Source organism: Crinia signifera, chromosome 5 (assembly GCF_055691185.1).
Source record: "Crinia signifera chromosome 5, ASM5569118v1, whole genome shotgun sequence".
NCBI classification, from domain to species: Eukaryota; Metazoa; Chordata; class Amphibia; order Anura; family Myobatrachidae; genus Crinia; species Crinia signifera.
The window spans coordinates 234955214-234978701 of NC_139221.1; the positions used below are offsets into that span (position 1 = coordinate 234955214).

The 23488-nt window shown below is 42.4% G+C and overlaps 1 protein-coding gene across 1 annotated transcript in view; it reads right to left on the reverse strand.

The window, feature by feature from the left end:
* The window catches only part of TRIM71 (tripartite motif containing 71), a 78745-nt gene that overhangs the window by 19995 nt on the left and 35262 nt on the right, over positions 1-23488 (reverse strand). The window contains exon 2 of the mRNA XM_083188664.1: positions 4235-4402. Within this exon, the coding sequence (XP_083044790.1) occupies positions 4235-4402 (168 nt within the window). The remainder of the gene's footprint in view (positions 1-4234; positions 4403-23488) is intronic.

The following is a 23488-nucleotide window of genomic DNA, read 5'->3' on the forward strand; positions in this document are numbered from 1 at the left end:
CACTCATGCTGTAGCTCAGTGGTTCCCAAACTTTTTTGAATCACGGCACTCTAGAGCAGGCGTTCCCAACTACGGTCCTCAAGGCACACCAACAGTGCAGGTTTTAGTGATATCCAGGCTTCCGCACAGATTAAATCAGGTTAAATCAGAATCACTTGACCAATTTCGCTGAAAGACATTTGGATTGAACCCAGTGTCCTGGATGATAGATGTTGACGAAAGATCTAGCTACAGTTTACAGGCTTTTTTTGAAAGATATCCAAATTGAGCTGCATATCAATGCATTTGACGAACAAGCTTGATGAACTAGCGGATATACGCATCATCATTCATCTTTCATCGTAAACGCACTGAAAGATATTTTGACCAATTTCATTCAGAATGGCCAAAATTAACAAAATTGGTAAAAAAAAATTGTAGTGTGTATGCACCTTTAAACCTACACTGTTGGTGTGCCTCGAGGACCGTGGTTAGGAATGCCTGCCCTAGAGAAATCAGAATTTTTTTCACGTCCCCATTAGGCCAAAAGTTTCTTATTGACACATTTTGAAAAAAATATAAAATAATAATTTGTGTTTATATGTCATTCCCAGGTTCAATTTTGTAGTAAGGAACAGGATTCGCTTCTGCTTGTCCACATAAATTATGAATGGAAGCCACAAGCACTGGTTTTGCCTATTACTTCGACCATAAATAAATTTGAGTTGGTCCTGGACCACCAACCCAGGGCACCCCAGCTAGTGTCCTGAGGCACCCCAGGGGGCCTAGGCACACAGCTTGGGAACCACTGCGTATAACTGGAGATGACAGTTATACGCAGTGGTATACGCAATAGGTTTAGTTATACGCAATAGGTGGAGAGACCAGCATACAAACACAAATCAAGGGTTTCTTTGTACTTCTATGCCACATGGATTCTTTAAGACCCTCACATTGTCTTTTCCAGTTTTTGAGGTGCTGGGTTATACATGACATGTGTGTAAGGTCGGCTACACACCAGGTGTGTAAGGTCGGCTACACACCAGGTGTGTAAGGTCGGCTACACACCAGGTGTGTAAGGTCGGCTACACACCAGGTGTGTAAGGTCGGCTACACACCAGGTGTGTAAGGTCGGCTACACACCAGGTGTGTAAGGTCGGCTACACACCAGGTGTGTAAGGTCGGCTACACACCAGGTGTGTAAGGTCGGCTACACACCAGAATGACCATGATAGTGCAAGATCTGCACACAATCCAATGTAGATGATGAATCTTTTGTGCAGCAGGTAAAATCTCCAAAACGACAGGCGGGGACGCGCATCGGATCGGAATCGCAATGAAAACATGCCCAATTCTGCTTTAACACACAATCAGTCGTTAGACGCTTCAAAATTGGGGGAATTGTGCCCAAATCGTTCTGGTGTGTACCCAACATTACATGCAAGGGATTAAGTAAAAAACCTTTTGGGACATATATACATAGGCCTAATAGTGAATGTATCTTTGAATCTGTAGCGAATAGTACTAATTACCACATACTGAGCTGGAATAACTGAAATACTGCACAAATGACGGAAACACAATGGAAAGACTGAGAGCCTAATTCAGCATGGATTCTCTACGCACTCCATCACAGACAAAGAGAGAATACGCCAATTGCAAAACAAGATATTTGTGATTGGATCGCTAATCGCTACCCATTCACAAATCCATCTGTAATTCCCAAAACATCTGTGCAAATGTAAGTCGGAGGCTTTCACTATTCTGTGACCGACACAGGGCAGGATTCTCTAAAATCCGCGTCCCCCCATCGGTTACCGCTGACATAATTATTGCATATGCTCGAACATATGCAACAATTATGGCAAAGGACAGCTCTTGCGTTAAGAGCTGTCCTTTGCAGTGAGCAAGCGATGCGCAGTGGGGGTTCCAGCGGCTCCCCCCTCCCTCCCTTACCCAGCTTACATTGTGCTGCTGCGGGCGAGCAGACTCTCCTCCTCCCTACACCCGGAAGAGGATTTTCAGTGCAGAGAGGAGGTGGTCACAGGTCCGGGCAGCACAGTGCTGTGCTGCCCGGACACAGGTGAGGGGGGTCGGCGGGGGCCTGTGCGGGGCGGCAGAAGCCCATAGGCTTCTATGGGGCATCACCCATCACAGTAACCCAGACTTTAGAGCATCCCACAATGCAGTAAAAACCCCGATAATTAGCGAATCCTGCACACAGGCTGTAAGTTGTCAGCGCTCATCTAAAACAGGCCAAGCCTGTGTTTTTTTCAAACCTACCCCCAAAATGTCAGGTTCCCACTCAAAAGTTGGCTCCCTGTCAGTCAAGCTCAAGCCACATTGCATTTATGATCCATACGCATTTTTTTTTGAGACGCCATTTCCCCTCGCACTGCATGCACAATCATTCAATAATCGCTCGATTTGCAAATTCTCTGATGAGCACTCCATACTGAATTAGGCCCTGAGTTTGCAAACTGCTTTACAACACCATGCAGCTGATAAATAATTGCTGAACCAAATCAAGTGGGGTTATCTTCTAACAGATCAGTTTTCAACATGGCAACATTCTACAGAATGTCTCAGAAACAATATCTCCGGAATAAAATTTGCTGCACAGATTTTGTGGATACAATTCCTGACAGATAAGATACCTCACTGTGGTCATTCATCAGCTACAATGGCTGTTTGACAAGTTTTTCTCATCTTAAGTGCTGAAAAGCTTAGTCACAGTCACGTACACACATGGCTCATCATGACAGCAAGTATATAGTGCATGTGCATTCCCAATTAAGTAGTGAAACAGAAAGGTGGTCATTATTAACCCCTACACCGCAGGGTTGGTAGAAAATGTCCGGTTAAATCTTTAGTTAGCAGGATGCACCACTGATTAGATGCCCAGTTTCCAATGGATCTTTGTACTCAAACAACTTTTCCAAAAATAAAAATAAGTTTCATTCCCATGACTTAATGCCATCATATGTTGTGGAGGAAAGGTCAAAATTGTCAAGCAAGATGCCGAGATATAACAGGAAATGGTATGCAACCCCAATAAAAGTACAAAATATGAAGTATTACATTCACTTCTTCCACTATACGATATGGAACACTTAAAAGCATTCAATATCGTGCGCTTTTCCAACAGGGGAAATAGCCCCCCCACCTATTCAATGCTGCCATTTCCAGCAGCATTGAAGGCAGATTTTGACAAAACAGATCCGACTAAAACAAGTCAGATCTGTTTTGTTGGAAATGGCCTTGGATTGGCAAATTCATGGCCGTTTCTGGACAATCTACAGCCGTTTTCACCGACACTCCCTCTTTTATACACTCGGCAGGTGGAACATTGAATTCCGCCTGTCGAGAAACTGTCAAGCTGGGCGAAAATGGGCCAGGATTCCAAGATTAAGGGAGTAGATTTTTAAGCTCGGTGAAGTGATAAAGGCCCTTATTCTAATCGGCTCGGTACGGCCCGCGTGCGGCCGTACCGCCGATGTTTTCTCTCTGCACATGCGCAGAGGTCACTCTGCGCATGTGCAGGCGAATTCTCCGTGTTAAAAATTTAGACGCCGCAAAGGGGGCGTATAGGGGCGTGAGGGGCTTCATCCCCTCATTTCCCTATGTGTACGCCCCGCGTTTCATGGGCGTTCCCATGCAAACGCGGGGCGTACGCATGGTAATGAGGGCATGACGCCACTCATGGGGGCGGAAAGCTGACGTCGCCGGATGTCAGCTTTCAGCCCCCATACAAGCTACCACACGGACGATTGTCCGTGTGGTCTCAGCTTGCGGGAGCTGCCGCGGCGTGCGGTCCTGCCTTCGATGGTCGTCGACCATTGAATGCAGGGGGCAGCTCCCAGCATGGTGGAGGCGTACGCCTCCACCATTTTCGTGCGGTTCGCCAGCCGTCCGTGTACGGACGGCCGTGGCGAACCGTATGGTGGGCGGGGATTCGTCTGGTGCGGTCGGAGCCGCATATGCGGCTCGACCGCACCAACCAGAATAAGGGCCAAAGTCTGGTCTTTAACATCAGACAATCAGCTCCTACCTGTCCTTCATCAAACCAAGCCTGTAACTTCACACTTTAGGATTGGCCGGTGATCAAGTACCAGCCACATTATCACTTCACCAAGCTTAATAATTCTGCCCCTGAATACCCACTTTAGTAGAACTACCCTCTGTTTTAAAACCATATTATCTTTTTCTTTCTTAAAATTGCAACTCACATTGGCAACATGATGATTCTGCCTACCTGGATAGCTTGGCGTCCTTGTTGAGCATCAGCCAACAGCTGGATAGTAAATGCCCTTGAGTCTTGAAGAGCATCCTGGAGGTAGACAAAGCTGTGGCCAGCGTGACGCCCCATAGTGCACTCACGACATATCGGGATCGAGCATGAATCACAGTAGAAATGGAGAACCTGAAACAGAGCAAGAAGTTGTTGAAGTTAGTCACATCAGATGAACATTTACCACGTCACTTCACGGGGACCTCATCACAATAACAGAACCTTTTAAATGAGGTCATAAAAATGAAGAGATGACAGCTAGCATTTGGTGACATCATTTATTATTTATTTATAGTTTCTCAAGTAGCGCAGCATATTCTGTTGCCTTCTGCAGTTAGGAACAGTGAAAGAAAATATTGGGTAGTAACAAACCGACAGAGGAAGCAGTGCCCTGCTCGCAAGCTTATAAGAGAAGCATTCCTTGGTTGGCGTTCTATATTGCTTGTGTTTCTGGTTCTAGAATAGAATATTACATTTATTTTCCAACCTAACAGTAAATAGTAATGGAGTTACTCAAAGGTATTCATCTTGAAGGCGCTCATACTTAAAAAAGGGAGATGTATTAAACCTTCAAAATAATGTATAAACAAACAAGTTGAGACGTTGACCATACAACCAAAAAGCTTTTACCTATCATATAGAAAGTACTTGGTAAATGGCAAGAAGATGGCATGTTGCTATTGGCAATTTCATGGTTTAAAATAAACTTGAGGCATCTCCGCTATACAAACACACAAAGATCACCCTAATAAAAAGGAGTGGGTTTTTTCTTTCCTATTAAAAAAGGTGCTCCAAGAAAGGTTCCAGTAGCCTGGCTAAGTGTACAGATATGTATTCTATTAGTTTTTTGTTTTTTTTATTGAATCACATTTTTTCTGTTAAACCTTAAACCAAAAAAAACAAACACACACAAAAAATAAAAAATAAACTGCAGGTACTGCATAAAAAGTACTGATAAGTAAATTACATCTATACAAAGTACAGGATGAGACTACAAACAACAACAAAAAATTAACACGCACGAAAGTAGATTTTAAAAGGTAATAAAAATTAGGCATTGTAAATGCAACTTTTATACATAATCTAATAGTGCATGGAATACAGTTTATTCTCAATTGGTTTTGAATAGTATATCAACCAGGATCGAGGCTTTCATTCGTGACACATTTTTAGTCAATTTCTGAAGGCTTCCCATGGCTCGGTGGAAACTTCCGGCATTATCATTGCAATTTGATGAAGCACACTATCATTTGTCTGGTTATGTTAACAAGCAGCATTTTTTATGACTGTGCAGAAAACAATCCTCATCAGCTTCATAAAAGGCCTGTACACCCAACAGGGCCATCTGACAGCTGAGGTCTACAAACATCGACCAAAAACACATTAATTAACGGAAGGCTGCTGTATGGCAAGAAAATACTATAATCATGTTCAAAACTAATTGAAAATAAACTGTATTTCATGCACTATTAGATTATGTACTATAAATTAAGAATAGCATTTAGCATGCCATTTTTGTTTACCTTTAAACACTGGAAGTATTTTGTGCCTCGCCTATAGATGTAGTACATGCAGGTGTGGATATTAAAGGAGATTCGTTAGTGGTTCTTTTTCACATGATTTAAAAATATACCTAAAGGGTCCTCTATTTCCCTACGTAAAAGGAACAGATCTGTAGTAAACAATACTAGTCATCTACCTTCTATCCAGTTGTACTTTTCCAGTTCTTAGATTAATAGCCCTTCTCAATTGCTTTTTAATTTAAGACACCGTGGAACAATAGCTGGGGTGTTCTCACTAATTTAACAGTCCGCTTAATTAGAGGTGGTAGCTGCACTTTTATGAGGGAGGGACAGAGGACTCTTTCAGGGACTAGATGGGCCCATGTAGGCTGGGATTCTCATTACAACAAAAAAAGTAGTCACCCAATTGGCTTTGTTATAAGTCTGAAAACCAATGTATCCTAAGGATTCCCATTAAAAAGACATTCCTTTTTTTTCTTAATGTTAATTATGCGAATTATGTGAAACCCATAAAGTCTCTCCAGTGGTCAAACATCAGAAGCTTCTTATAGAACAAATAGAAAAAAGACATGGATAGTTTGTGTAAGAGCACCAGGAAGATGGAAAGGAGACCGTTATTGGGTCCATACAAGATGCCTTTGGAACACACGCACACAAAAAAAAAATTCTAAAAAAGAAATATAAATATAATACCATTATTACTGTACGTCACCAAGCAGGAAAGGGGTCGGTTTTAAAATACTGCATTTGAAGAGAGGAAATTCCTGGGTGGCATTAGCCCTGGCTAGTTCTTGTCCATCTGCTCCATCAGGGAGGGGGGGGCTAGCTAATGTTAATGTCTCCAGGAAACATGTGGCAATCAATCAACATGTGATGAATGGTCACTAGAGCTAAGTCCTGACCTGACGCTGTGACCCTTCTTGCATCACTAAAGTGTTTTAATCCTCCCCTCCTTCCATCATGAGCAAGATAGCCATGGGCTAAACAGGAAAAAGAAAAAGCCAGAGGCGATCATACATTGGCCTCTCAAGTGGACGGTGACAAAGGAGAAATTCTGGGCACACTAGAAAAACTGCAGTAAAAAAGGAAACATATGCAGAGGATTCATCTTGATTAGCACCATCCGTCACCTCAAGGCTACACTGTACAATGACTGCTCGCATTTTAGGTCATCCTGCAACAACAAATTGTTCAGCCTATTAATAAAGTAGCTCCAGCTTTAGTTTTATCTCTTGTATATTAAACCTTAGAATACAACAGTCAACGGTAGAGAAATTACATCTGTGTATTAAAACGGAATAAAAAAAAAGTTTGGCATAAAAGGTCACCAATAAGTGTACATATTTGACCATGGTACTTGTTTCCTAGCACAGCGCCCGTCGGGGTTGATCGCATGCCTTAAGTTAAGGTACTTAAGGCATGCGATCAACGCGATTTTCTGTCGATTACCAGCTTTAATTGCCGGTAAAGAGAAAATTGCGTTGATCGCGTCCATCGTGGGCCATTATAATGGCCCGCGATACGCCCGACACGATCAACGCGATTTTCCCATAAAGAACAATGTTAAATGAGTTTTAAAGTTAAAATTGCGTTGATCGCGTCGGTTGCATGCCATTATAATGGCATGCGATCGACGCGATTTTACATAGGAAACAATGGGAAAAGGGCCAATATGGCCCATTTCTCATTGTATATGCCCCGTCATGGGTATTAAGTATGGTTAATGCCCCCCCCCCCCATTGTTAAGGCCACCCCACTATTGACGCCAACCCGAAGCGTGGCGAGCGCAGCGAGCCCACGCGGAGGGCGGTACGCGTCCTCCAAACTTTTCACACCCCCACTATCCACGCCGGCGTGGAGTTGATTTTATATACAGTGTGGCGAGCGCAGCGAGCCCCGCGAGGGGACGCGTATACCTGTGAAGTTATGCGCGTGCGCTCGCCACACTATATAAAATCAACTCCACGCCGACGTGGATAGTGGGGGTATGAAAAGGTCGTAGGACGCGTACCGCTTCGCTCGCCACGCTTCGGGTTGGTGTCAATAGTGGGGTGGCGTTAACAATGGACCATTTCACCCATCAGGGGGGGTTTGCTATGAAAATGGGAGGTTTTGGGGCTTTTTACATTGAAATCAATGTAAAATTGGGTCTCAGGGACCATTTTACATTGATTCCAATGTTACAATCGCGTCGATCGCATCGCATGCGATTTGGTTGGCATGCGATGGACGCGATTTTTGCGGCCGCGATCAATACAATTAAAATCTGTGCCGCCGTGCTAGGAAACAAGTACCCTGACCATATATTAAATACGGCTACGCAGCATGCCAAAATATTGTGCAGCCATTTCTAATCCTTGCTACAAATGAAATGGTCTGATAACTAAACAATGGAGGTGCTCCACATTAACGATTCATTGTACTAGATCGTACAATAATTGTACTTTGGTGCAGGGATGTTTCCGCTTTTGATTTACCGATCACAACTGAAACTATAAAACTTTTAGAGTGACCAAGTACAGCAGTAGAATGGCTTTCAGAGGCATTGTGTTATAGCGGGTGATCATTCTAGCTTTCAAACCCGTGTAGTACCTTGTCCCTGCTTAGGTGCCTCTCTTTGCTGTGATGCTTCTAGGATTGGTCTGGTCTGCATATCAGTGCCAGACCACACAGTGCTAGAAGCAGGGCCGCCGATAGGAGGGGGGGCGGGTACTAATTGCCCGGGCTTGCTAGAGGAGCAAGCCCCCCTTCCGGTCAGCAGCACACATCTATGTCTGACAGCGCGAGGAGGGGGGGGGGGGGGGGGGGGAAGACACACAATAACACTGCACCCTCGACTTTAGACTGTCTTTTCAAACCCCCCTAAACATTTTGGGGGTGTGGCCTAATTGTGGTAGGTGGTCACACCTCCGCAATAAGGTCACACCCCAAACTTTTTTACCGGGGGCCGGTATACCTCTCAGCAGCCCTGGCTAGAAGCACCACAGCAGGGTTTTGAAAGATGCTAGAATGTACACTAGTTATAACGGTTTGGTGCTATATGTATTAGCCAGAGGTCCCAACTGCAGGCTAGTCATGCTAAATACAACAAGCATATGAGTGAAAGGACTCCAGGTAAAGCATGGTCATTAATTGGGTATGGGTCATTGGGTTGACAGTATGATGGTCAACAAACCTTATGTCCTGAGCAGGGCAAGTATGAGCCTTTGATGGATGGCTTCAGATGGTTTTGCCCAAGGTGCCGGTTGGGGTTCCCTGGTGTACGGGAGGGGGGTGGAATAGAAATGGAAGACTGGTCCGGATCCAAAGTAGTGGTCAATAGGGAGGTTTAGAACTGGACAAGGGTATTCCTGGTAGTCCACCAACGCGTTTCGCCAGTTCACTGGCTTTATCAAGGTGTCTTGATAAAGCCAGTGAACTGGCGAAACGCCGGGTGCGCGCGCCCGTTTTCAGCCCCATTATAAATCGCTGGTCGCAGGAGCTAATTACCTCTGCGGCACCGCCAGCAGAGGTTCCCTTTCATCAGCGACCATCTCTGGTCGCTGATGAAAAGGAGAAACTGAGCAATATATTGCTCAGCCATATATTGCTAGCAATAGGCTGAGCAATATATCTCCCCCATGTGTACGGGGCTTTAGATGGACAAAACCATGTGCACTGCAGGGGGGGCAGATGTAAAATGTGCAGAGAGAATTAGATTTGGGTGAGTTATTTTTTTTCTGTGCAGGGTAAATACTGGATGCTTTAGGTTTACACTGCAATATAGATCTCACTTTGAAGTAAAACCACACCCAAATCTAATTCTCTCTGCACATGTTACATCTGCCCCACCTGCAGTGCACATGGTTTTGTCCATCTAAAGCCCCGTACACACGAGGGAGATATATGGCTCAGCTATATATTGCTAGCAATATATGGCTGAGCCATATATTGCTCAGTTTCTCCTTTTCATCAGCGACCAGAGATGGTCGCTGATGAAAGGGAACCTCTGACGGGGGAGCAGCAGAGGTAATCAGCAAGCTCCTGCGACCAGCAATTAGAACGGGGCTGAAAACGGGAGCGTGCACCCGGCGATTTATCGCCGGGGCACACTCCCATCACTGGCAACATGGTCGCCTGCGACCATATTTTCAGCGATTTCAGCCCCTATCGCCCCCCCCCCCCGTGTGTACACAGCTTAAGAAGGATTTTGTCAGGAAGAGTGAACTAGAATAACCCCCTAAATCTGGGGAATAATGAACAATACAAGAATCATAAAAATCAGCATGGTGGCTGCTAAATGTCTTAGGAATGGTTGCGTGGACGAGTAACCAGTATCATTACTACTTTCCCTTACTCCCCATAGAGGTAAACAGGAAAATTTGTCAAGGTAAGTGGTAATGTGCCCAATCGAACCTCACGGCAACAGATCACACTGAATTAACTCATAATTATACACTTAAATGAAATTGTGCTAGGTCATTACAGTGACTTTGCCTATAAAACTGTACAGCAAAATAATTATGTTCTTAAGTATATCAATACCAACACTTAAGCTGTGTACACACGGGGGCGATAGGGGCTGAAATCGCTGGAAATATGGTCGCTGGCGACCATATTGCCAGTAATGGGAGTGTGCTCCCGGCGATAAATCGCCGGGTGCGCGCTCCCGTTTTCAGCCCCATTCTAAATCGCTGGTCGCAGGAGCTTGCTCCTGCGACCAGATGATTACCTCTGCGGCTCCCCCGGCAGAGGTTCCCTTTCATCAGCGACCATCTCTGGTCGCTGATGAAAAGGAGAAACTGAGCAATATATCTCCCCCATGTGTACGGGGCTTTAGGGGGGAGTTTCAAAGACCGCTTTGATTCCAAGCTGGGAAATGTAAGCATGCAATTAGCAAAAAAGTACCTCATTAGCCTGGTAGTATTACAATGCTTAGTTAAATAATAAACTGATATGTGAATTGACCCCACTAACTTCTGCAAGTAGCAACAGTGACCAATTGAAACAAAGCTTGAAAGTAGTTATATGAAGAGACTTTTAACAGTTGACAAGGAAAATGGATACATCAGATTGAAACTTTTCTTGTATGACCAAACCGACAAATTATACTAGGAGTATAAAACTTGACGTTCGTGTGTTTCAATTGAACCTTTTTTTCCCCTGACATCTTATAGAAAATAAATTAAGACTTCTTGCAATTTTTTTGGGCATGTTTGGTTGGTTATAGTGCAAGGTATTTAAAACACTTGCCAACCGACTTAATGTTGTTTCAAGATAAAACATTCACTAAAATTGTATGTATAGCTTATACTCCACCTCAGGGATTTCCCTCTCATCTGTCACTTTTCTGAAAACAGCATTACAGGTCTTTCAGGAAAATGGAGATAGGTCAGATAGAGATTGACACGAGTAGGAAGGTCAAAGGTCAGAGCAGTTTTAAATCATCAATGGGCCCAGCTGCCACACTGATTATGTAAGGATGGTCTTCTTTATATCATGCACGTTTCTGACTGAATGCTGCAGGGGTAAAACTTAGGTCATTTGTCATTACACCAAAATACACCGGAGAAGCAGCCATTAGAAAAAAAAAAAAAAAAGAAAGGGGGAATATACAAAAAATTGTGTGTACCACAATAAGCCTGTGGCAGGGGCTTGAATTGACCAGACTGGGGGAAAGAACAATACAGAATAAGGCATAAGGCACTGTAGCTTGTGCTGAGCATCATCCCTCATGATGCTCAGCCAAACCATTCTACTCCACTATATACTGGGTCATGCACAATAGATCACATGGAAAAGTGGAATCGCACATGGCAAATTTATTTATTTACAGTTTCTTATATAGCGCAGCAGATTCCGTTGCGCTTTACAGTAGTAAACAGTGATAAAACAAACTGGGTAACAACAGACAGACTTGGGGGTTAGAGGGCCCTGCTGTAAGCTTACAATCTATAGGCAAATGCTATTTTTGTTAATGAAAATGTATATAAAATAAAACCATTGATTTCTCAGATTGTGTTTTAATGCACATTTACATTACAGGGATAACAGCTCATTATCGCAGCAGGCAAAATCTCTTTAATACAAAAATCGGTGCCAAAAAGATTAACTAGACTACCAGCATGTCAATATCGCTTGCCAGTTACATTTCTTTCTATTTAATCATTAGTTTGCCATATGCATTGGGGGCTGACCTCACATCAACAAGTACAGGATGACACCACAGTCCCAGGTGCATGTTTGCCCTCTTTATTTCAGCAGCGTGCTGGAAGCACATGCATTACACAACACAGTTATGTAGTTATGGAAACGCTATGACCGTTTGTAGCAAGGACAGACAAACAATATTAAGGCCATCCTCCTTTGACCATTTAGGGTGCTATACTATTAGCCCCGATACAGTTTACATGCAGAGAAATCTTGTCAAAGACTGCATGCCCCTAGATGTGGCTGCCATCATTCAGTGTGTATGCAATATGGGCCTGATTCAGAGTTGATCGCAAATGCAAAATCTTTCTCAAATGGATAAAACCATGGGCCTAATTCATACCTGAACGTAGGACACGTTTGTTCTCAAAATGTGCAAAACCATGTGAACTGCAGGTGGGGTAAATGTAACATGTGCAGGGAGAATTAGATTTGGGGGAGTTATTTTGTTTCTGTGCATGGTAAATACTGGCTGCTTTACTTTTACATTGCAATTTAGATTTGAGTTTGAAAACACCCCACCCAAATCTAAAGGGGCCTACACACAGGAAGATGTTGCTGAGTGATCTGAGCAATGTTTATCGCTCAGCAAGATCACTTAGCAAATTAGATTTAAATAGCATGCTGGATTTTAATTGCTGGGCGATTAACAAATGCCTTGAATTCAGAATCAGAATCACTTTTTTGGCCATGTATACTCTGCTTTGGGCCTGTGTCCTGCCCCATCCCAATTTCATAATATGCCAGTGGGTAACAGGGAGAGGCAGTGAATGATAGGGAGACACAGAGAGTGACAAATAGACAATGGGTGAGGTAGAAAAAGATAGGGAAAGACCGGGAGAGAGGCAGAGCGTGATCGGGAGAGACCGGGAGAAGTAAAGTATGATCGTGTTGGGCCAGTTCGTTATCAGACATTGCCCAAATGGCCGGCCAAGGGTAAAAACAAAACAAAAAAAAAACTCCATTGCTGGTTAATTCCAGGAGACCCACTGCAGCGTACCTGAAGCACCAATAGTATTTCCAAGGCCAGTACAAATTAAACTGGCAGGGCTAATGCTAGCCTGGTGGACACACAGCCTGGAGCCCTGGAATCCAGACTAAGCAAAAACCTGATGCTCAGTTCGGACATGCACCACAAGTTTATTAAAAGTTGGAACATTAATCTGTTACATCACACACACAAAAACATGACGGCACTCCAGTTGTGGAAAAAAAAAAAAATCACAGATGCATGCTGAGATTTCACCCTTTCAGTGCGCGGGCACATTTATTAAGCATGCTGTGACTCCCCTATTGGGATTTTGGACTGTGCTGCAGACTCAGCCACTGACAAGGAAGTTCAGGAACAGAGCATTTTGTCCCTCCTGGTATGCATCATGTTGGGAGGTATGGTTTGATGCATACTGGCCTACCTGACCCTCTCCATTCTGGAGAAAATGCTTTGTTCCTGGACTTCCCTGGTAATGTATGATTGCCAGCACCTGTGGTGAAACACCTTTACCCAACTCCCCACAGGTGATGCCAATCATACATTACCAGGGAAGTCCAGGAGCAGAGCATTTTCTCCCGCATGGAGAGGGTCAGGTAGGCAAGTATGGTTTGAGGTACATGGCAAAGGGGGGTATTCAATGTTGGGTCACGGCTGTCGAGCTGGCCCGACAGCCGTGGCCTTGTCCCATTCTCATTCTGCTCGACCAAGAAATCGCAGGTAGGATTCAATGTCCCACCTGCCGTGGGACGAGAAGGGGGTGTGGCTGCAAGAAGTGGCCGGGAATCGGCGAGCTGCGGCTGGGAACTCGTCAATTGCCGGCCATTTTCGGCAGAGTGAGCCCGACTGCTTGTAAAGTGGGGCTCATTCTATGAGATCCCCTGGTTCAATGCTGTCGAGGAAGACAACATTGAATAGGGCCCCACAGCCATCTCCCCCGTCGGGGGGATGGCTGCGGGAGATTGAATATCCAAAGTGTTCATTCAAGGTGTTGACTTGGCCTCCAAATTCCCCAGATCTCAATCCAATCGAGCATCAGTATGACGTGCTTGTGACCAGAATACCGAGAAACAGAAAGTGGGATGAATTAAAACAATCTAGCTCATGATTATATCATTTTTGTGAATTTGTTTAATTTTAAAAAGGTTTATTTTCACATAAAATGAAACTCACTTTGATCTTTAGTTACAGAGAAGCTTTCTACAGGGAAATTAGTAATATTGTCTATGGGCCTGATTCTGGTTCACTCGCAAAAGCAAATTCTCTCATGGACAAAAACCATGTGCATTGAAGGGAGGGGGGGGGGGCTGATGTAACATGTGCAGACAGTTAGATTTGGGTGGGGTTTGTGCTTTAAAAACTGATCTCTATAGTGCAGTGTAAAAATAAAGCAGCCAGTATTTCCCCTGAACATAAACAAAACACCCAATTCTAACACTCTCTGCACATGTTACATCTGCCCCATCTGCAGTGCATATTTTTTTGTCCATTAGAGAGAGAATTTGCTTTTGTGCGTGAACCAGAATAAGGCCCTATATATCCAAGTGCTTGATTGTAGCCTGAGGAGTATTCCTTTAGCGATGTTCATTTTTCGGCAGACAACAAAAAACTGGCTAATATCGCAATTTTAGTCCAATGATCATGATTAGGCTTTCAATTCTAGCCCATTTTTTTCGGGCAAGAAAATGTGTGGGCACCAAATATATCAAATACAGTTTCTGGACCCATGGCCTAATGCCGTAAAACAGGTCTTTTAGGGCTGGCTTTTGGAAATTTTGCTTTACGTGCATAATCCTCAACAAACGCTAGCAACTGTGCTAATTAAATCCATAAGCCACTTCAATTTAAAGTAAGAGTGACCTAGTTGGGTTTTTATTTTCCTGTACATATAGGTTTTTAAAAACCTGGAAAAATGGTTCTATTTGGCATTTAGAGCATTTGTTGTAATACTATTCTGTTTGTTGTCCCCTTGTCTCCTATTTACAGGTTCAACAACCTATTAACAGAAAATAAAACATATAGAAGTTTTTATGAGATCACAATGAAAGATATTAAAACCAGAGATTTTTGTTACATGAAATACACTATATGAAGGTTTCAGTCTGATAAACATATGCAGAACTCTAATTTAAAACAAAAAAATAAAAATAAAAAGTAAAAAACACAAAAATAATATTGATCATGGCTTTGATCTGCCCAGCCCTGGAGTTACCAACCTATGGGGTAGATGTATGATGAAGAGATAAAAAGTGGAAGGAGATAATTCATTTTTCAAACTGTTGATTGGCTGGTGCGTTATCTCCTTCCACTTTATCTCTTCACTGGGGTTAATACATCTGCCCCACTGCCTGCTATAGGTACAATGATGAAAACACTTTAGTTTTATAGTAGCAGTTTCTTTCCGTAAACAACATTTTAGTGTTGTGAATTTGATGGTTTGACCAAACAAAAAAAAAAGTAAAAAAAAAAAAAAGAAGTTACAACACCCTAGTAGTAGCAGCTTGATTTCAAACATGTAGAATAAACCAATGGAATGATCCTGGCTCATAAAAAGTCTTCTAGTATTCATTAGATATTTTTCTGTTTCGGTTTGCTCAACCTTTTTATGCATGCTATTTACTATTACAGAAACCCATTCAGTAGCAATGAACTACAGGCACCTACAGCTATTACAAAGGTTAAAAGAACAAGTTTCCCCCTGGAAGCAAATTCCAGTGTCAGACTAGTTTTTGGGTTAAAAGAATTTCTTGTTACCATTTAAAGCTTCCCCTGACATCCCCTTGTCTGCATATTTAAGTTTGGCCTAACAAATCCTCATTTGTTCCTGTATACGCTTCATTTATACTTGCGCTCCAGAAATCTGTCCCCTTCACTCTACTGAAAACAATCACCATTCCTTTGAAGGATCCTAGTCCCGCCAGTGCCAAAAAACGATTTCTCCCTATTCCCGGTTTCATTTAATGCACAATACAGCGATTGAGTCAGAATTAAAAATAAATAAAAAATCACAATTTTAAATATAAATTCTTACCGCTGTTCTATTTCAATTTTACAGAAGCCACATAAACCTCTTATTTATAGTGAAGCTGGTCTCAGAGCAGCAGCAATTTCCATAGTGCCATAGTATGTGGTCATCCAAGATTTAACCATAGTCTCAAGGTATTCAAAAGAAAAAAATTGATGTCATGATCCCATATAATTTGGGCATACCTCCAGTATGAATACCCCTCAAAGACCGATTTAAATAGCTGCTTTTTTTGCACATCACAGTAGGCAGATTCTGTTTGCATTTCCATTGGCCTTCTGCAATGAACTAGTATTTAAGTAATGGGGCCCACTTCCCATTATTTTTGTGCCCCCTTATTTATTTTTATTTATTAACAGTTTCTTATATAGCGCATACAGATTCCGCAGCGCTTTACAGAGCATAGTTATTGATTATGACCATCAGTAACAACACTATTGCAATTTCAAACTGCCAGGCTCAATAATGAATAGGAGAAAAAAGCAGTTGTTCTGGTGTGTACCCTGCATAAGGCAGTGGCCTAAATCAGATGAGCCAATGAAAGTGATCATTGGATTTGGCTGCTGTGTAAATAAAGTACAATAAATTGGGCATTAACAGCAAATAACCAGCGGTTTGGTCCGATCATCGTACATTGTGTACCCTGCACATCACACTGCTTTTGCAGGATTGCAGTGTCTAGCGGGTACGGACTGTGTCCCTATAGTGGTCCCATATATGGTCCTTTAACGTTCACTTTTTTGATCAGGTCTGAGGTTTCAGTAGATCGTGTATTAAACAATTATCATTAAATTTATTTATTTATTAACAGTTTCTTATAGAATTCAAAAAATCACATCAAAGTGTTTGTAATAAGTTTGCATTATGCAATTAATCAATGTTGTAGTAAATCACTATGTGATGTTAATATTACAGTTGATGGCTGTGGCATGCCACTAGGCTCTATCTAGCTATCTATATCCGTCAGATCAATGTCGCCATTCTTGCACTAAGTCAACTGGATCTGCAGATTTTGAACTCAAAGTAGCGCACTTTTCCCATTTTGAGCTACTTCAACAATACGCACAAGGCTATTGTGTGCTCAGACGATGAGCTCTGATGTAAGCTCCCACATAATCACCAGCCGCTGCCCGGTACTTAAATACAAGTGAACCACTTTTCATACTCTCTCCTCCCCCCACCCCGTGAGAAAATCGAGGGGATGGGTGAAAATCGCCAGCGATATTCAGAACATCATTCATGGGTAAAAATGCCCAGCATGTATGCACCTTTAGACACTTAAATATAAGAAACATTGCCACATGACAATCACTTAATGGGCAGTTTACTGGATTATTTTTCTCAAACAAATAAATAAAATGGAGTCCTAGACCACATACCATGGCTTTTACAAACCAAAGGAATTCCTTTATGGTCTCATAAAAAGGATGTTGTAATGGTATACTCTGAGTTTAAAGACACTGATCAATGCAGTATGTTAGGTTAAGGATGTGAGGGGAGAGTAGTAGGTCAAGACAAAAAAAAACCAGGAATGTTTAACCCCATAGCTGCCACTACGATAGCTTGCTCGAATAATTTCATAATGAAACAAAACAATACATTTTAGCAAAAAGATGGAGTAGAATTTTACAAGAGTTTAAATTAACATAATGTTCATACAGCTCCCAGATACCCAACAGACGTGGAAGTTTATAGGTCTGGTTTTCAGAAGTGGTAAACTTCAAGCCTGTCGTATTCAGCAATGTTTAGTAAACCACAATAATTTATATGTCTAACAAGAAATAGCAAGTTACACGGTTATTCATTCAATTTGCTTATGCACAGGGCTGTGCTAGTATGAGAGTGGTGACTAGTCTCATTCTTTCGCATGACCATTTTCTTTACACCATTAATGCAGTTATAGATTTGTGGAATTATGGTTGCACCCCACCCACATGTGCACAGTCATCAGCCAGCTGCGCACAGTCTGCAGGCCACTTTTCCCCATTCAATATGATTATTCCAAAACCCAAAGTTTTTCTTTTTAATTGGCCTTCCATGTTTTTCTGATGTCCTTAGAGAAAAAAAAAAATGGAGTTTTCAGGGTCAAATCCACTATAAATTACCCACTATATCCACACTGTAAATTAAATAAATAGAACATTTCTGTGACCACATACAAGTTTGAGGAGGAAGTCTGGTTGCTTTTATAATTGTCAAAGTAATAACATTAAAAGAAACCCTAACTACAGGATCAAAACTAACATGTGTCATCAAAAACAACGTTCTTTAACCCTTTGAGTGCCCAGTGAATTTGTCAAAACAGGTGTCAAACTTTTTTTATTCATCATAATGACCTGTAATGGTTACCTTATATAGGAAATATAAATCTCTGTTTACACAATATTGCTTATTTAAATGTATATAACAAATGTGAGCAACACTGGCATTTTAGTGGATATTTTGAACATCTCAGAGATGTTGGCACTCAAAGGGTTAATATAAAAATGATGTACGTTAGGTAGGTCTCTAACAATATTGATCTTGAGTTGTGTAAAGCCACAGCAGAGATTTACATCAGTGCCAGCGCCCTGTTGGAGCGTATGGCATACCTTCCCTACCAAAACACACGCACACTACAGCGACGCACATGGGAGGGGTATAGAACTAGCCAGAAACCCACCTGACCAACTTAGATGAGCAACACATTATTGAAGCCATTTGCAGGACACTCGTGGAGGATACAGAGCCAATATTAAACAATTCTATTAGAACTGCATCATTTTGCAATGCCCCCTTCTGATAGACCCATAAATTTCATAATTTTGCAGACTGGTCTAAGCAGCTCCCTCTATCTCTACAAACCGCAGCTGTAAGTAATACCCCTTTCCCACTGCAGCTCTTAAAAAGGTAAATTTTTTTAGAGCTGCAGTGGGAAAGCTCCAGGGCGCTTTCCCTGTTTAACAAATACCGGTATTTGTTAAACAGGTAAAAAGTAGTGTTTTACCCATTAAAGAGCCGTAGTGGGAAAGGGTCTTAAATGGTATCCCCTGGTATCTGCCCTGCCCTGCCCCCCCTCCCCTGGTACCTGCCCTGTGCCCGCCCTCCCCTGGTACTTACCTGTGTGGGGGATCCGGGCAGCGGGGTCAGGCATGGGCAAGGTACTTTGGGTCCCTCCCTGTGGCTGATGGATGCTGGGCAGCGGGAAGGCAGCGGGTCCATCCCGCATGGGCACGGTGCTGGTGGTGCAGTGGGCTCCATCCAAAGTACTGTGCCCATGCCGGACCCAGCTGCCTCCCCAGCAATGCGTGAACCCCGCTGCCCGGATCCCCCATGCAGGTAAGTACCAGGGGAGGGGGGGGAGGGCGCAGGGCAGGTACCAGGGGTATATTACTGGTTAATTACCGTTTTGTACCTTTCACAAATGGTTCAATGTGAAAAGGTACAAAAACCGGTAATTAACCAGTAATATACCGTTTACTACATGCAGTGGGAAAGGGGTTAAAACCAGCTTTGACCCGTTTAAAGAAACATTTAAAAAACCGATTCAAAGCAGGTTTGGCAGTGGGAAAACAGCATAAGAGTAGGGTCCATTTTGCCATTAACCTAGTGTATTTTTTGACTGAAGGAGAAAAAAAAAAAAAATGGTAGTTCACAGGCAAACAGAGGGAGAACATACAACTAGAAAAAAACCAAAAAAAAAAAACCATGGAGCACTGAACCCATCCAATGCCGATAAGAACAATGCCACCAGTGCCTTAGACTTTCTAGTTAAAAAAAAAAGTAATGCTGCCCACCGTGCGTTTTGGACTAGATCGCAAAGCATTTAGTAATGCTAAAGCAGCGTGCGTTTTGAACTAGATGCGATCTAGTCCAGTAAGTATGTGCTGCACCGGCTTTTTGTACCTAGCAATCGGATGTACGCAAGGTAACAGTGCCGTGTGTGGGCACAATGAAATTAATTTAATCCCGCGGCCTCTCCAATATCAGGGACACTTGAATCCAGTAGGACGGAAAGTGCCTGAATTTAATTTAATAGACTGTCATTTCAAATCTTTGTAATTTATGGACTACCATGAAATACAAATATTTAGGATGCAACAATGTGCTTTACATCATCTAGTTTCTAGACACAACCATTAAGGTTATGTTGAGTCAATTATTTTATAATACAGGAAGTGGCTAAGACATTGGTAAATTACAGAAAAAAACTACATAAAGCAGATTTACAATTGAAGAGGTGGGTAGATGAAGAGATTAAATATCTGTTTAATAATTGTTTGTTAAAAAGATTATTAGCACTTAAGAATTGGACATAGCATTTATACCCATTATACATATACAAAATGACCATAGTTACTGTGATCCCTCAGTCATATCAGTTTCTTCAATGCAAAAAAAATAATAAATTAAAAACCAGATTTTAGAAAACAGTAAAACAGTTACATATATTCTGTTTCATACCTATGAAAAGGAAAAAAGAAAAGAAAATAATCTTTTTAACGTGACTGAGATTTAAAGTTCATTTGTCCAAGCATTACAATGCAGGAATATCCAAATAAAAAAAGGCAGCAATAAAACATCAGTAAGACGCGGAAATACGATCTCCAGTTACAAACATGATCAGCTTTGTGACTCGCAACTTCCCAATATAATTATGAATGGTTGCGGATGTTTTGACCTTGCCCGTTCGTCATTTTAATATACATTATAAATGATATGATCAGTTCCCACTTTAGAGATTTCTTTTAAGAAGGTTTTAAAATATGTATCAAAGGAGGAAAGAATTCAAAGATACTATAGAATTGTATAATGTCGAACAACCCCCCTATTGTAAATCACACACTCCTAGGGTGGGATAGGAAGGTGTCTCACACAGGAGATTACTGGAAATCGGACATTAGCTCCCCCTCCCCCATCCCTCCCAAGTGGCTTCCAGGAATTGCAGCCATGAGTCACACTCCAAATACTCATGTAGTAGACACAATATTTCTAAATTAAAAACACTCAACCCGTTATACTTCTTTTCCATGTATTAGGATTTTAAATAATAACTTAAAGCACGCAAAGTTTTTAGTATTTGGAAATAGATTGGATTAAAGTAAATAGGCCCTAAAAAGTGCTATGAAACTGTGGTCATGTATACACATAAGGAAGACTGGGGGCTAGATGTATCAAGCTTCAGAAAGGGATAAAGTGGAGAGTGATAAACAACCAGCAATTCAGACCATAACTGTCATGACAGTTAGGAGCCGATTGGCTGGTAGTTGATCACGCTCCATTTTATCACTTTAAGGGGGGTATGCAATCTGGGATCACGGCTGTCTATCCCAGCCGACAGTCGTGATCCTGGCCCGTTTGCAGTCTGATCGAGCGCAGAAGGACAGACAGGATTCAATGTTCCGTGTGCCGCAAAGAGGGCGTGGCCACAAAAATGCCCGTGGATTTGCGATCTGCGGGCGGGATCGTGACAATCCGACCACTTCTAAAGTCGGGCCCGTTCTGCCATGATCCCGCTTCAATGCTGTCACTAAAGACAGCATTGAATCTGGACCGCCGCTATTTCCCACGTTGGAAATAGCGGCGACACATTGCATACCCCCCTAAGCTTGATAAATCTAGTCCTGAGATATATACACTTAATACAGACATGACCAAACAGTGGCCCTCCAGCTGTTGTGAAACTACAAATGCCAGCATGCCTTATATTAGTTTTAGCATTCCATAAATGCAAAACTGTGGCAAGGCATGATGGGTCTTGTAGTTTCACAACAGCTAGAGGGCCGTAGTTTGGTCATGCCTGACTTAACGTGTATGCAATAGCAGTAATCAGAATCATTGAATACCACCCTTGTAAGGAAACCCGGTACTTATGTATTATCTGGACTCCCATGTTAAATGCACCCCATTTTTTCATACCCCTACTATCCAACTACGCATGGAGTTGATTTTATATAGTGTGGCGAGCGCAGCGTGCCCACCGAGGGGACACGGTCTCATAAGAAAACCGGGAGTCCAGATATTACATAAGTACCCGAAACCCTTACATACATTAAAAGAATAAGCTACACATTAATTGTCAATATTATAAATCTACTTAATGAATCATATACAAAGCTATTCCCGGCCATGAACATTAGACAAGTGCTGTTAGTAGCCTTTAGTTTCCAGTGTGACCACCACCTCTAACTGGATTATTGAACAGATCATTTTCAAATGCAAAACCTACAATTTTGAAAAACACACAGTACGTATTTCTTCAACAATTATAAGCCAGCAGCTTACTTAGCATTTTCCTTTAGACTACCTTTCTGTTTGTGCAGTGTGCATACAACGTCATTCCTGATGTAAATGACCCGGTATGAAAGAAGGAGCAACCCACAATAAGTATGTATGAGGTCATCATGGCTCAGTCCAGAAACTGTACAAAAAGACAGGAACAGCAAAACTACAGCAAAGCAATACTGATCATTACAAATTCCATTGCTAAAATATAGATGACCTGTCACAGTGGTGTGCGCAACAAAGAAATATTGTCATTCATTTGTATGGGCGTAAGTGTGTACTGCCTGGCTCATCTCGCTGGCCCGACCACTGGCCGGTGACTTCTGCCCGACCTGCTCCTTCCACCCGGCTCTCAGGGTCGCCGTCATTCCCCGCTGGCTGCCATCCCCGCCCAGCTCCAGTCTGCACTTAAGATTTGGCAAATGCTATGTGTAGCCCGTCCGATCTCCTGTCTCCGATTCGATGTGCAAGGGACCGCACATTGTGTCGGACGGGATGTCTACACATGCGATTTGGGCCGATTCCACAGAATCGGGTGAAATCTTGCCCAAACCGCATAGTGTATGTATGGGGGCCTTAAGATTTTTGCCAGATGGATCGGAGACTCAGCCGCACATCCGATCTGAGGGTGCTTGGATTTGACTTTTCTTCTTCAGATCGGTCTGCCAGATCCAACCGAATCTGAAGAAAACAGGCCAAATATGACTTGTAAGCTTGCGAGCAGGGCCCTCATACCTTAGATTGCCTGTAAATATCCAGTTCTTTAAACAGGATTAACACAGAACGTAAAAAAAAAAGAAAAAAAAAAGACGTAGAATCTTTATCATGGCCCACATGTGGATTAAATAGATTTAACATGGAAACAGAGAATTTGAGGGCAGATAAGAACCACTTGGCCCACCGTAGACTGCTGATTTACATCCTAGGGTTTTATCAAGGGCCAATTAACCTACCAATTTATTTTTAGATTGTGAGAAGAAAATGTAGTACCTGGAGAAAACCCTCACAAGCCTGGGGAGAATAAACAAACTCTACACAGTTAGGGCCATGGTGGGAATCAAACCTACGACCTCGGTGCTGTGAGGCAGTAACGCACATAATCAAGCTTTCTTTTTTTAAATAAAAATGGAGTTTATATGAATAAAACTATGATTTGCTCATAATGCACACAATGTGTGTGGTAACACAATCTTCTCAATTGATTAGATCATCTCTATTTCTAGTGAAGT